General features: G+C 34.5%; 1 protein-coding gene across 1 annotated transcript in view; it reads right to left on the bottom strand.

The window, feature by feature from the left end:
* The window catches only part of LOC140758720 (insulin-degrading enzyme-like 1, peroxisomal), a 55,480-nt gene extending 42,631 nt beyond the window's left edge, over nucleotides 1-12,849 (bottom strand). Inside the window, exons 1-6 of the mRNA XM_073094983.1 lie at nucleotides 12,663-12,849; nucleotides 12,508-12,583; nucleotides 12,175-12,242; nucleotides 9,413-9,504; nucleotides 9,255-9,328; nucleotides 9,139-9,182 (exon numbers count right to left, since the gene is read on the bottom strand). Of these exons, the coding sequence (XP_072951084.1) occupies nucleotides 9,139-9,182; nucleotides 9,255-9,328; nucleotides 9,413-9,504; nucleotides 12,175-12,242; nucleotides 12,508-12,583; nucleotides 12,663-12,785 (477 nt within the window). The 5' untranslated portion in view covers nucleotides 12,786-12,849. The remainder of the gene's footprint in view (nucleotides 1-9,138; nucleotides 9,183-9,254; nucleotides 9,329-9,412; nucleotides 9,505-12,174; nucleotides 12,243-12,507; nucleotides 12,584-12,662) is intronic.
* Nucleotides 12,850-15,235: the final 2,386 nt, after the last annotated feature.

Raw genomic sequence — 15,235 nt, 5'->3', positions numbered from 1 at the left:
TATTTGTCCCATGTTTTACCTTTATCTCTTTCAATACAATTATAACAGAGAATCAAGAGAATCTATGTACTCCTTTCAAGCAAAAGATATACAGGAATTATACTTGTGAGCGTTCTTGCAAGTTGCAAACATGTCAGATGGTTTGGGTTCATATCTCATAATTAGTGTTAATATCTCATAGGATTCTTACTTGCATAGATATGAAGCAAACCATGATTAGACTACGTTGAATGGAACATTTTTTGGCCTAAGATTCTTAAGGATTTAATATAGTACAATAATTGTTGTGTCATGGAATTACTTTTATAAAGTCAAACTGAAAACACATTTGACCACCTTCTTCCTCTCTTGATTATTCAAGTAAACTTCCTTCTTACTTCCATTGCTTTTTACTTTTCTATTAAACCAAGTACCAAGGTTCCAAAACTCGATATTAAAATCAAGATCAGTTATCCAAAAAATAATACGTATTGGCTATATTGGTCATATCAATTGTATCGGCCGTCCATATCGGATCGGACTATATTTAATTATACAAAATTCTAAATATTATTTAAGAACACAGAAAAATTTAGAAAAAAGATAAGAAAATAAGGGAATAATAATTACTCAAATATAGAACTTAAAACTAAAAAAATACATCACCTTAATCAAAAATTTGATGAATATTTAAATCGAGTTGGCTCTCCCTTATCTTTCCTTTTCTCTCTTTTCCTACCAAGGCAAATTTTATTTTTCTAATTTTATTTTTTTATTTCTTCTCTCTCCCTCCTCTTTCTCTCTCTCTTAAGGTCAGTCGCAAGGCAAATCTTTTCTCTGATTATTTTTTCACTTCTTCTCTCTCTCTCTCTCTCTCTCTCTCTTTGTTACTCCCTCTCAATATCTTCCTCCATCTCTCTCTCATCTCTCTATCTCACTCTCTATTACTACAGAAGATTTTTTGCTGCAGTAGCAGAGATTAAAAAAGAAAGAGACTAACAGAGAAATAGAGGGAGGAAGAGATTAGAGGAAAGATTCGAAAGAAAGAGAGGAAGAAAAAGAGAGGAGACATTAGTGATTGAGAGTAGAGAGAGAAATGAAATGGGGCAGCAGAGAGAAGAAATGAAAATAAATAGAGAGAGAAAAGGAAGGAGGAGAGAGAAGAGAGAAGAAAAGACTGTATCAGGTTGGCTATGGCCGATCTTACTCGGGATCAACAAAACTTGGAACTATGCCGGGTACCAAAGTATTATGAACTTTCCTTCTTGGTTCTCCTAGTCTGAAGCTTAATCCAACCACATCTAAAGCTTGAAAAACATTAACCATTTATAATAAGGAAATTTACAAAAAGCCCCTTAATGCGGTTCTTAATTTAGGTGCAAAACTACTTCAATTTGTATCAATTTCTATTTATGTTTTAGAAAAATAAAATAGTTTCCGTCAGATGCGTTCGAACACAAATGGATGGCGTTCGAACGATCGCACATACAAATAACGTCTTTTGTCTATTCAAATGCAATCAAAATGTGTTCAAACACACGACGAAAAAGTTGAGTTGCAATAGGACTTGTTTAGGATTAAGTTGAGTTGTAATAAGATTTGTTTATTTAAATGTTTAGCTAGTCTCTATATATATGGAAAAGCAGCTTCTATTAATTATTGAATATTAGAATTAGTTTTCATCTAAGCTTAAGTCATCTTCTCCCTCCTCCTTCCTCCCCCTTAGTATCCAACTCAATTTCTCGTTTACGGCTGAAGTTAATCTTCCATCACTTCTCCCTCCTCTCCCTAACAACCAGCCATACCTGAAAGCTCCTTTCTCCCCCTTCATCTAGTTCCATGCACTAATTCATCTATCATACCATAATCATTTTGTATAACCCTAACCACATATTCCACGTCCATCCCGCTACCTCTTGATCTTCGGTCATTGATTCACACATAACTTTCGATCTACTGATCCGATCGACGAAATTACGGTTGCGTTGAATTTCTAACTTCCAAAGGAACAACATATCTAAATCTTAGATAGATCCAACAGTTGCATCGATCACAGTTATCTTCACAAGTTCCATACTAAATTCAATCCAGATTATCAAATCGAATAGGAAATCATATCCACAAAAAGCGACCGTAACATCCCCAACATTATGAACTTTTATGGTTTGAAACTAACCCTACCATTTACAAGAAAATATACAATTAACACCCTACTGTAATAATCATGGAACCCAAATGTTACTTACCATTAAGAAAATCAAGTGATGTGAAAGTATACCCTTGCTAAGAGAAAAGTTTAAAGCTTTGAATATCATTGACAAAGGATCAATTTGAAATTCAAAATATAAACGTTAGAAAGGAAGATTCGAAAAAAAAATTACATGATTGCGAGGGTAAGACTATTATATTTGAGCTCATTGTGAGTGAGAATTGACGATAATAACTTAAACATTAAATACCACCTTGAACAAGATTAATTAAATTTGGTCATTTTAAAAATATCACCTTGAATAAGACTAATTAAACTTAGACATTTTAAAAAATAAAAATATCACCTTGAATAAGATTGAATATATGTTATGGTGAGATGAGTTAAAATTAACCCAAGGTTTAAATGAACTTTTTTACAAAACATAGGGGTTATTTTGGAAAATGATAAGGTATGGTTCGAATCAAAATGAACCCACGAGGTAGGCACTTTTTTCCAAATATCATAAACTAACAAACTAGATAGAGAATTAGATATCCTGCTAGAAGTAGAAACCTAGAAATAGATAATGAAAGCTCTGCAATGTTAGTTTCCAAAGCAAGAATTATAGTATCAAGCAGTAACCCAATGCCATTCGATACTTACCATACCTAGAAAAATCAGCTCAAATTCTCAGAACAGCAATTGACACTAGTCCTAATAACTATGTAAACTCCCATCATCCTGGTACTACATATGTTGCCCAGCATCTTCCTCATGCCTGCCCTCTGTCGTCCCATACCTACACTATGTTGATTAGCATAGATAACTTGGCCCAAGGATCTACAATTTGCACCAACCCTCTTAGTAGTTAATCAGTATGGTATGTGCCATCAATATGATAATCCTTGTCTCTAACAACCTATAAGAAAACTGTTATAATAACTCCTGAGCTAAAAGAAAAGAGGGTAGTTTTCAACAATACAAAATCTCTTGCTATATTGCATATCTTAAGAATAAAGACAATGAGATCGATACTAATTTGGGTCGCCATAACCTATAGAAGATGCCCTTTATATAAAGATCTTTCCTTATCTTCAAAGTTGAATTCACTAGGCTATGTATAGATTATTCTATTAAATTTTAAACAAAAATATATATGTTTGTACCTTACATAGATCAGGAAGTGAAAAAGATTAGTTATACAATACTAGTTTAGGTCACCGTAGGCTAGAGAAGATGCCCTTTATATAGAGATCTTTCCCTATCTTCAAAGTTTTTAGGCTCTGTATAGATTATTCCATTAGATTTTAAACAAAAATAAATACGTTTGTAGTATACATAGATCAGGAAGTGAAAAAGACTTCAAGTACACCAAATTGATACTAAACATTATTCAGTAAGAGGTCAAAATAAATTTCCATCTTAAAAATATGCTTGGAATTTTATTAAAACACCCTACATTTTATATTTATTATAATTCACAACCTACCACAGATATTTATCATTTGACCTCTACATTTAATATCTCAAAAATACTTCAGATAAACTTTAACTTAATAACAACTAACAAGATAGAGAATATCCATTACTTTTGAAAATATAAAATTAAAGTACCCATAGTTTCTAGTTTCGGCCTAAGAAGCTCAGACACAGATACGGGACACGGATACGACATGATACGGACACGGGGATACGACAAATCTTAAAAAAACAGGACACGATACGTTTAGGACACCGCAAAATAAATAAATAAAAGAATTATATATATTATCGATATGTTTAAAGAAATATTTTTCTAAACTTATAGTATAAATACACAAGCATGCATAAATTATTCATGAGAGAAAAACAAAACGTATACAATACTACAAAGCCAAAAATGATAATGCTAATATGTGATAATAAAATTCTATATTATAAGAATAAATATCTAACTACCTGAGAATAAATAACTAACTACCATTACTTAACTACAGTGGATGGCATAGGCGAATCTGTGATTTTACAATAATTTGCATTAATATTAATTTTCTTGTATGTACTAACTTGTGATTGTTGCATTATATTTCTATAGCATATGCAGAAATTTTCTAAAATCAATAATTTAGGTTATCAACTTTTATATTATATGATAAATCTTATGTTCAAAAAATTTCTCAAGAGTATCTAAAAGTGTCTAAGGAGTGTCCAAATTTATTCTACATATGCAATTTTTCGGATTATTGTCTTCGGAAAATCGTCTTCAATTTCTGTTGCATTTAATCTTTAGTGGTCCATGAATTTTCTTCCCCATTTAAAGCTATTTCAATTTTATAAATGAGGGTTTCTTCTGGTTTTGGATTTATCTCAATAATTTTTAAAATTTCCTTAAGAATTTCTTTTCTAATAGTGTCTTTCCATTCGTTTGGTTGACCACATTTTAAAATGTGGATATGTCGTAAAAGTATCTGAAACGTGTCCAATGAGTGTCCGACGAGTGTCGCTGTCCGACAAGTGTCGGACACGGACACGGCATGCTATTTAAAGTGTCCGTGTTTCATAGGTTTCGGCCAATCCCAATCCGTGCCGAAACCAGCTAGTTGGCTAGTTTCAGCCTTACAGGTGGCTGCTAGCTATAGCCGCCTGTAGCAGCAGCTATCTGCTGCAACAGACCGCTGCCTACTATAGGCGGCAGCAGCTAGAAAGAGAGGGAGAGAGAGGGAAAGAGAGAGAGTGACGGAGAGAGAAAGGGAGAGAGAGAGTGAGGGAGAGAGGGACAACTGCTGCTGACAACAGCAGCTAGAGAAAGAGGGAGAGAGAGAGTGGGAGAGAGAAAGGACGAGAGAGAGAGAGGGAAAAGGAAGAGAGAGTGAGGGAGAGAGGGAAAGATAAAAAAAAAGAGGGTGAGAGAGAGTGAAGAAGAAAGGGAAAGATAGAAAGAAAGAGAAAGTGTAGGAAAGAATGGATACTTCAGACTAATATTTAGATTTTTAGTTTTTTACTTTTTAGGCTTTATATGTGAGTATTATTATTTCTTATTTTCTTCTAATTTTTTTTAAAGTTTTAGAAATTTCTCAACATTTTTAAATAATATTTAGAATTTTATTTAATTAAAATAATCCGATCCGATACAAGCGGCCGATACGTATTGTTTTACCGCACGACCGATCCCAATCCCAATACCGATTTTTAGAACCTTGAAAGTACCCCTAATTTCACTTTAAAATCTGGTTTCCCTTTTATTTTTTACTTTAAAGTTGAAACTTAAGGGTATTAAAGTCATTTTGCTTCTATATTTAATTAAACTCGTATATATAGTAACTATTCACTAAGATACTAAAGTCAAGTTGTCTTTAAGATAGTCAAAGCAAATGTAAGGGTCAAATGATAAATATCCATATGGTTGGATGTGAATGATAATAAAAGCAAAATATAGATATAGGGTTTCTTTGGCAAATTTATCAATATGTTTTAATCTTCGCAATAATATATAATTGACAAATTAACAATATAAGAAACGAATACTTACATAATAGAAATAGGAGCAGAAGGCTCACTTCATGATGTTTTCGTAAACAATTCAAGTTTTGTTTATAATCAATAAACATCAGTGAATGTGTGACAGACAACATTATACATCCTTGTTGCTATATAAGGAGTTTACTTATTTTTGTACTATCATGTTGCATAAGTTTTCTTCTTGTTCGCAAAGCCATAACCCAGTAGGTCGCATGAACATTAGAATACCAAATGCTCTCTAATTGGTTCATTCTTAAGATATTCACTGGAGAAACATTATACATCCGTGTTGCTAATCACTTTCAATCTGCTTAAGACCAATAAGGAAATAAACTGAGTTACTCTAACGCCTTTCAGAAACTTTCTTTATGCAGTCATTCAACTCAATCAATCATACACTTGTAAGAGGATTTTCACCAAAAAGGATAAGAGGTAAAAATCTGAGAATCTGCGAATCAACAATTTTTAATAAATAAAGTGTATATTATCTGTAAGCAATTAGACCGAAAAGAAAAACTCATGATATTATACTTCAAGTTGACATAACCTCAAAGAGAAAGATAATCATCCATGTAAAATCATTATTTCTCTACCAATAAGTCTTATACTAATGTAATCAGAGATTATCATAACCAAAATAGCATTTCTAACACTACTAGGAATAAATGAGATTCTCGGCGATCATGAAGAATATTTAGCTTACACATTATAAAATGATAGCTTCCTATGTATAAACAAGAAAAGAACAATCCATACTTCTAATCAAATCCATAAATCTCTAAAATTTATAGTATTCTGATTTGAGCAAACCGAAAAATATTGGAAACAAGGTTTTTCTTGCATATATACCGTTCAAAAATATCTATTTACATATATAGCTCTCTGTATAATATTTGCATGTGTAAATATTAAAATTCGATATTTGCATACATACCCCTACAAAGACATTCTTGCATAGACACCCATCAAAAACCCTTAATTTTGATCCATTTAAGAGCAGAAAGGCAAAAATATACTTACTATTTTTGCAAAAATATACTCATTACTTTTTCATAGATGACATCTCAGGTTAAGGTATCTATGTTTTCTACTATTACATTGTTTAGTTTTTAATTAACTGTTATGATCATTTTTGGTGAAGATGATTTTCTACCCGATTTAATAATCTGAACAAATTCAGTACGGAACTTGCAAAGGTAACTGAGTTCGATCCAACCGTTAGATCGATCTGAAATTCAGATATGTTGTTCCTCTAGGAGTTAAGAATCCAACGCCACCAAAATCTCACCGATCAGATGAGTATATCGAAAGTTACATATGAAACAATAACTGAAGGTCAAGAGGTAACGGGGTAGACGTGAAATGTGGTTAGAGTTATGGGATATGATTATGAGTATGGTGGATTGATTAGTGCTTGAAACTAGATAAAGTGGGAGAATAGAGCTTCTAGGTATAGCTGGTCGCTAGAGGGAGAAGGGAGAAGCGACGAAGGATTAACCTCGACTATAAATAAGAACTCAGGTTAGATTCCAAGGGGGAGAAAGGAGAATGGAGAAGGTGGTTCAAGCCTATATGAAAACCAAATACAATAATCAATAATCCAAAGAGACTGCTTTTCCACATATTTGAAGGCTAATCAAACATCCAAAAACTCTAAACAAATTATATTACAACTCAACTTACCCATCGTGCGTTCGAACGCACACCAATTGCATTCAAACAACCAAAATGTGTTCTCTATATGTGTGAACGCAAGATCAGGCGTTCAAACGCAACGTTCAAATGCCATCCCTTTGCGTTCAAACGCACCTGCCAGAAACCACTTTATTTTCCTAAAACATAAATAGAAATTTATACAAATTGAAGTGGTTTAATTATGTTTACTATGCACCTAAATTAAAAACCGCAACATTAACAATGTCAAAAATTAAATATAAAGGGTTGGATAACCAGCTTAAATAAGTAAAAAGGCAGGTTCACAAGGAAACCAGAGTTTTAAGCGGAAAACACATTTAAATACAAAATCTATGAAGGGCAATAGGGTATAGATGCAAGGAGATATGCATACAATTAACCTATAAAACAACAAGGCCCTTTGTGGTAAAGACAAAGAAGATGAAAGATGGTGTGATATTATTTGATGCTGATAGCAACTAGCCACTTGAACACTATTACTTTACGATATGTTTTAGTTTTGAAAAGAGAGAGATCAAGAGGGAGAGAGAATACATGACGCTTGCTCCTCAATTTTCTTCTCCTTATGGTTGATTAGAAAATTTCAACAAGATTAGATAATGTAGATATAAAGACAAGTCGGTGTATCACATTCAGCTCATCTCAAAAAATTATTATGTCCTCATATGAAAGAAATTTAACTAGACTTTAGAATAGGAATAACAAGTCATATGTGTAAGTTGTAGCGGACCAGATCAAGCTAACCCATGAATTTGACCATGGCTTGTGGCAATTAATTCTTCTAAAATGAAAACAAAGACTAAACTAGAACTCATATTCGGTGAAAATTAAAATTCTAATTATTGTTATGAACCAGCCTAGTGGTACTTGAGTTCTAATACCAAATTGTTACGAACTGACTGAGTCAAACTGCAACAAGGGTCTACTCTGATACCAAATTATTATGGACTAATTGAGTCGAACCGCAACAAAGGTCTGCTCTAACACTAAATTGTTACAAACCGATTATAGTCGATCCGCAACAAGAGTCTAGGCTTTAATTAGGGTATATGATGGTTAACGGAGTGGATGGAAGATGGTGGGTTTCAATTGTATGAGATATGGTAGTGGTGGTGATAGTGGAGAGAAAAGATAGAAATATAGTAGAGAGAGATTAATTTACTTTTATTCCTACGTTATCTTACTCCTAATTTTAAGATAAATTCAAAGCTAAAATAAATTTTCGATGCTTGGGTGATTAAACAAAGGAGTCTAATCTCTCTATATATAAAGATCGAATACAATAAGTCCTACCAAGATTAGCCTTAGAAGTTGACATGACTCAAATTAGAAGTTATCTTAAAGACTTACATGACTTAATTTGGAGTTGCCTTAAAGGTTTACTTGACTTAACTAGATTTATTTTAAAGGCTTTCATGACTTATTTGGATTTGTATTAATGACTCACATAACTTAATTAGACTTGCTTTAAAGGCTTACATCATAAATAATCAAAGACAAATAAACTCGATCCATCGAGTCCAATGTCCCTATGAGTTGATCCAATCAAACTCAAATCATATCAAGCAATTGCTCAAACACTTCCCCACCCATTGACCCTCCCTTAGCTCTCCTGTATTAGAAACAATATTCTCTGATCCAAAGTAACTAAGAACTTGCAGTATACTCATCAAATAAATGATGTTACTCTAAAATCTCAAGTATCATTATGCTTTTTATCTACAACCAATGTTTGTGAAAATAGAAATTTCTACATAAAGTGTAGCAGAATGTACCTGATTCATTCTCCAGGCATCAGATAATAGATTTTTTTGATTCTCTGGTGAAAAAAGGAAATGAATATTCACGCTCAAAAGAAACAGATAACTAAGAGCATAAAAGTACTATATACCGGAGTCAACAGCTTTTATTTCTCTAAGAGTAGCATCAGCAGACATCAATGGCCTGATAAAGAACTGTGCATATCTGAAGAACAAAGAGAATAAAATCAGAATTTACTAAATAGAAAGAAAAAGATAAACAAGTTAGAAGCATGTAAAACCAGCACACCTATCCAAGGCCTCTTCCAAGCAGTCAGCGTTGATATCAAAGAAGAAGTTTGTTTCCTCGGAGCTTGTAAAGGCATTTGTGGAACCACCATGCTAATTATCCACAAATATCATATTATGAGTTTGCAAACAAACAACATCTCAATATAGTTGATCTTTTACTATTCTATGTAATGCTATAAAGCCTATAATACATGATTTAATAATAGAAATGCAAATTTTAGCATCAGTGTGAAATTCTCATGGATAATTTAGTAATAAGTTCTTTAACAGTTAAGTATCCAGAAGTATGGTTATGAAAGATATGAAGAAAAAGTTACTCAGCAGAATAAGAGATAAACACTGTCGCACTGATCCATTTGAATTTGCTATTAAGGATGCAGTGCTGCTTTTACTCACAGAAACAAATACCAGAAAAAATCCTGAATGTACATTCACTAATCCATCCACCATATTAGAAACAAGAGATTATGTGAGAATTGTTTGGTACTGATGTGTGAGTTGTGAGTGCACTTACTGGTATAGGTACCACTAGTGTATGTTGTGTTAAGTAAGAGAGGGCAGGTACGGTTCGCTATCTACACATTTAATCATACCATGCACCAAGATCATATAGATATGCTATTCATTTAATCAATTATTTGCATTTTCTTTATGTTTTCATAAAGTGTAATAGAACAACAAAAAATATGAGAGCATTTATTCAGGAAGAGTGAAGCGCATATTAAGCCCTTTAGATGAATTTCACACCTCGAGCACTAGGAGAAGCTGATACAGGCCCAAATTGTTATATTGTTACTAATAATGATATTGTTAATTAATATATTTGGTTGTAGATCTGCAAACGAATTGAGCAGGCCTTCTCTCACAATTTCATCCCAGTTATTTGCAACTAGCATGAGACTGTCCCTTGGCCCGTAGGTACTGACACAAGGTTAAAATTCTAGCTCTTCCAAAGTGGTATCTCACTAATGGCTCGGGCCCCCCGGAAGGGCATTCCAATGGATCTAATCAGATTGGTATGTGTTAAATCTAGGACAAGAAAAAGGTTGCTTAAGAATAAGAAAAAGGAATCTTATGGAAATATCATGGAATAAGGTTTGATCCTATTCATGGGGAATCCGTAAATATCCCATTCCAAAAATCGAAAGTTCGAAACAATTGGGACTTTTTTGAAGATTGGATGCAGTTACTAATTCATGATCTGGCATGTACAGAATGAAAACTTCATTAGTAAAGTTTACAAATGTAAACCCAAGGCTAAGAAAAAAAAAAAGACTCAGTTCTGCAACTACAATAGACCACCTCTACAGCTCTATCGCTTTAAATATCGTCTTTTGTTATTATGGGTGTTAGGATAAATCAAGACGATTTTAACCTATTTTCTATTCCCTTAAAAAATACCCACATATTTTCTTCTTTTACTTTCTAGATTGTGCCAAATATATAGTAAATTTTCTTAAACCTAAGTTTTTATAAAGTTTAATAGTCATATCACATCTAGGAATAAGATCAAAAACCCATCTATTTTGCATAATAAATACAAAAATGTATTTTGGTCATTTAGACGCACTCTATTAACCTTGATAGAAAAATTGACGGCTTCACTTTAGTCATAAATACAATAACTGGTTTGGGACTTTTTGAACAGGAGGAATAAAGTGATTTTGGATATAAATATAAGAGGGTAAAATGTATTTAACCCTAAACTTAAAGTATTGTTCCAAATATCCATATATAATCTTTTTAGCATAGTTAACTTAACCTAAGAGTTTGGTTAAGTTTAGCTAACAGATCTAATAACAGAATATTTTTTACACATATTCGTTAAATCATAAGACTCGATTTGCAAATAGTAAAAATATAAAACATAAACCATAATTTTATTATAAGACAGAGTGTCATGAAAATTTTCCTATCTTTTATTACCAAATAATAATTTAGATTTGTGTATAGAACATTATTAGTTGTTTACCATGTATCATATTGCTGGAGATTTTGTGCAATACCTTAATAGATTGCTATCAAGTAGGAGTGTATCTTCAATATATTGTGAATTGGTAGCTATTTAATTTTTGTGTTATATCTGGACATCTAATGTAGTTTGATTATCTAATCATGGTTGTGACATTCATATACATTACTTTTATCATGCATCTCATCACACATATCAGTTCAAGCCACTAAGCAAATTGAAAGTTGAGTCTGATAATTCCAAAGAGTCCCCTAGCGTAAGAGCGTGGAGACATGTAGTGATAATGCTATCCATATTGTCATTATTATACACCTCAGGTTTTAGTCAACAGTTTCCAGACGATTAAGCAAGTTATCCACTGAGAATAAGCAAGCATTGAATACTGTTGTGACAGCCTATCATTTATCGGTGTTCCAAAAATATACTTTACAGAAGGCTTCCACCAAAGCATATCTAGGGAATGCAAGATGTGTGCAACCTTATGTTCAATTATACTGATATCTTGATCAGATTGGTCACTTAGATAGTTAGATGCATAAACCAAGAAAAGTAGTACAATAAACAAGATCCTCTTTAGCAAGTAGTGCAAAACTAAAACAATCCCATTAGAAATGCAAATGATCCGTTAAAAAAAACTCACATAATCGCAAAAAACATGCTGGAATTGCAAACATTCAAATACCAAAACAACTTCATTAAAGCAACAGGAATGGCAGAGAAGATAGATCATGGCCACTGACGAAAACAACATGTATCTCAAAACTCAAATTCAGAAAATTAGAAAATACCTCTGCAATATACTTTGAGTAACTATCTTCCACCGGATATTTCTCACTAGCATAAAACAGCATATGCTCTGCAAGGAAAGGCAACTTGCATGAGTAAAGGAACTCCAAATTTATTATCAAAAAAGATGGCTGCTTTGCCGCCATAAGTCAATATAAAGTTCTCACTTATTCTTCCCACTATGAGCTACTTTGTTCAATAATACCAATAGACACACAGAAGAATTGACCGTGTGTGAATTCGTTTGCATATATCAAGCTTGTCTAAGTTACACAATTTAAGATTTTTTACCACCCACCCGTACTTCATGCCATAATTACAGAAGAATAACTCACCAAGAAAGTGGGCGAGTCCCTCTAAGCCCTCCGGATCGCAGTAATAGCCAACAGAAACATTCATAGAAGCCGCAGCCTGGAATAAACGATAGCGAATCCACCAAGCTGAATTGAGATATAATCGCGAGAGAGAAAAGGGAGAGAAAAGGGAAGACCTTATCGGTTTCGGGATCGCTGATGAGGAGGACCTCCAGGGAATTGGGGAGGACGATCCTTCGATACTCACGCTTATCCGTGCGGGGTTTGATGATCTCCACCTGCGATATCCCCACCGCCATTTTTTCGCCTCTCTCTCCCGCACAGAAATGTCGACGACTTTGGCTTGTTGAGTCGTTTCAATACCTATTATGATAAATGATTTAATACTAACCTTATAAAATTATATAATATTATTTGCAGAAAAAATCTTTTAATTTTCTAATTTACAGAAATAGGCCTTTACAGAAATAGGCCCCTTATTATCAAATTACAATTTTGAGCTTTTTTACTGATTAAGCCCTAACAAACAGACTATCGTCCTGAAAAAAATCACGCATAACTTATGTAATTTATACGTATCGCATATATAAAATGTACGTTCTAATTTTTAACAATATGAATATCAAGATTTTAAAAAAGGGCATACATTACTTATATAATTTATATACATCTCTTATACAAAAAATACACTCTAATTTAAAAAAAAAAACGTTGTGCATCACTTATACAAAACGTACGCTGCAATTTTTAACAATATTCGTATTAAGATTTTAAAAAAATACCACGCATTATGTATATAATTTGTACACATCACTTAAACAAAAAGTATGCTCTAATTTTGAACAATGTCTACGTTGAGATTAAATGATTCGGTTGGATTAGAGAAAAAATAAATTAGTCTAAATAAGTAAAAAAAGGCCTAAATTTATAATTTGATAATAGATTGGCCTATTTCTATCAATTAAAAAATTGAAGAGCCTTTTATAGGAGTAAAAATCCCTAGCGGATTGGATCCATACATGGATTATTCAATTTATTTGAAATTCAAAATAATAAGATAAAACTAAGTAACTAACTTAACTCGACTTAAACCATATGGTCGGATCATAACAATCTACCAAGCTTTCAACATCTTGTCCTCAAAGTGACTAGTCTTTCATGTCTTTATACTCATACAACTTGTCGTGCCAATTAGTGAATTCAGGTTCATCTTCCTTGAGTCCACCTAGGAACATGACATGGACTGGCTGGCGCTTGCATTTATGACCAGCGGTAAATTAGTCATCATAGTAAAAACACAAGCCTTTTCTTCGACGCTCTTTCAAGTCGTTGGGTACAAAGAGGCGTGAGATCATCTATCGATTATGATGAGCCGTCGATGCAAGCTGAGTCTGGGTAAATGCCGTCTCTAGTAGGCCGTGGGCTTGCATATTTGGTTCAACTGATCCAACTTGGACTACATAATAGCTAAGGAGAAGACCTCGTCAGAAGTAGTGGGCCTCAAAGCCTTGACATCAACATGCATGTTAAGTCTGAGCCCACTAATGAAGATACTCTTCAGGGTCGAGTTAGACCAGTTAGTGACTCAATTGCATATCTGCTCGAACTCTTTCAGGTAAGCTCGAACTGTTATTGACTAAGTCAGCTTAGTCAACATGGCATGAAAGTTTTCATATTGGGTCGGACTGAATTGAGCACAAATCGCATCCGCAAAATCCTGTCAAAACACTAATGATCGAGTCCACTCAACTGACTAGTACCACCTGATCACCATGCCCTCCAAGTGAAATAAGGCTAGTTGGAACTTCTGATAGTCGGGCGTGCCATGGTACGTGAGAAATTGCTCCACTAATTAGGTCGAGCGTGCCATGGTCGAGTCCACACACGAGTCTCCTCTAAAGAATTTTGGGAAATCAAGCTTCATAGTCTGAGCTTAGATCCCAAATTATGGTATGTCATCGCAAGCGAAGTGACCTTGGGGTCAAGGCTGGTCTCGTGAGTCATAAGCCCACAGGTTTAGCTCATGTCGCACCTAGGCTGCATGCGAATTTGGCTCAGTCTGACACGGGCCCATCAAGTCATTCCACAATTTATCCTTGGGCTCAGGCTCGTACTCATGCTCAGGGTCATGTTCATGGGTTCCAAACTGGTTTGCACAAGATGGTTGAACCGGTTCGCAAAAATTTGGCCTACCTCATAAATCATTCACTTCATCACCTTCATGCAAATAACCTAACTCTAACCCTAAGGTTGACATTCAGCCTAGGGGTGCTGCCATAGATTGCATGGGGGGCGACCACAGCTGGGTTTGGTCGTGGGTCATCAGCAGTCAGCCCCTAGTTGGTTCTCACGGTGATGGAACGGTGGCGAGCGGCGGTGGAAACCAATTATCGAGCTCGGGCTTGAGTGGCTATAACGATGGCCATGGCACATCACCGGTAGGTCCACCAACCCCCAGCAACTATGAAAGGAGCCCATGGCCCCACTGCTTCGGAGCAACGGCAGTAGGAAGCCACGACGGAGTCGCCCATACATAAGGGTAGCTTCCTACAGTTGTAGCTGTCGAATTCGGCCACTCGACCGCTACACTGGTGGTCATGGGAGCGCTAGACCCGCGGTCATCGGCACGATTTTACTACAACGATAAGCACTGTCGTCGGTGCTCTTTTGGCGGTTATTGGCATGAACGGAGGCCATGTCTCGAATATAGGTGGTTTGAGGAATGTGTTAGACGTGGAGTTCCGTGCTG

The sequence above is a fragment of the Typha angustifolia genome, chromosome 4 (genome assembly GCF_048772165.1).
Source record: "Typha angustifolia cultivar Huaian chromosome 4, ASM4877216v1, whole genome shotgun sequence".
Lineage (NCBI taxonomy): Eukaryota > Viridiplantae > Streptophyta > Magnoliopsida > Poales > Typhaceae > Typha > Typha angustifolia.
The sequence above is the reverse complement of the archived record's forward strand: the minus strand, read 5'-3'. Positions and strand labels throughout refer to the sequence as shown.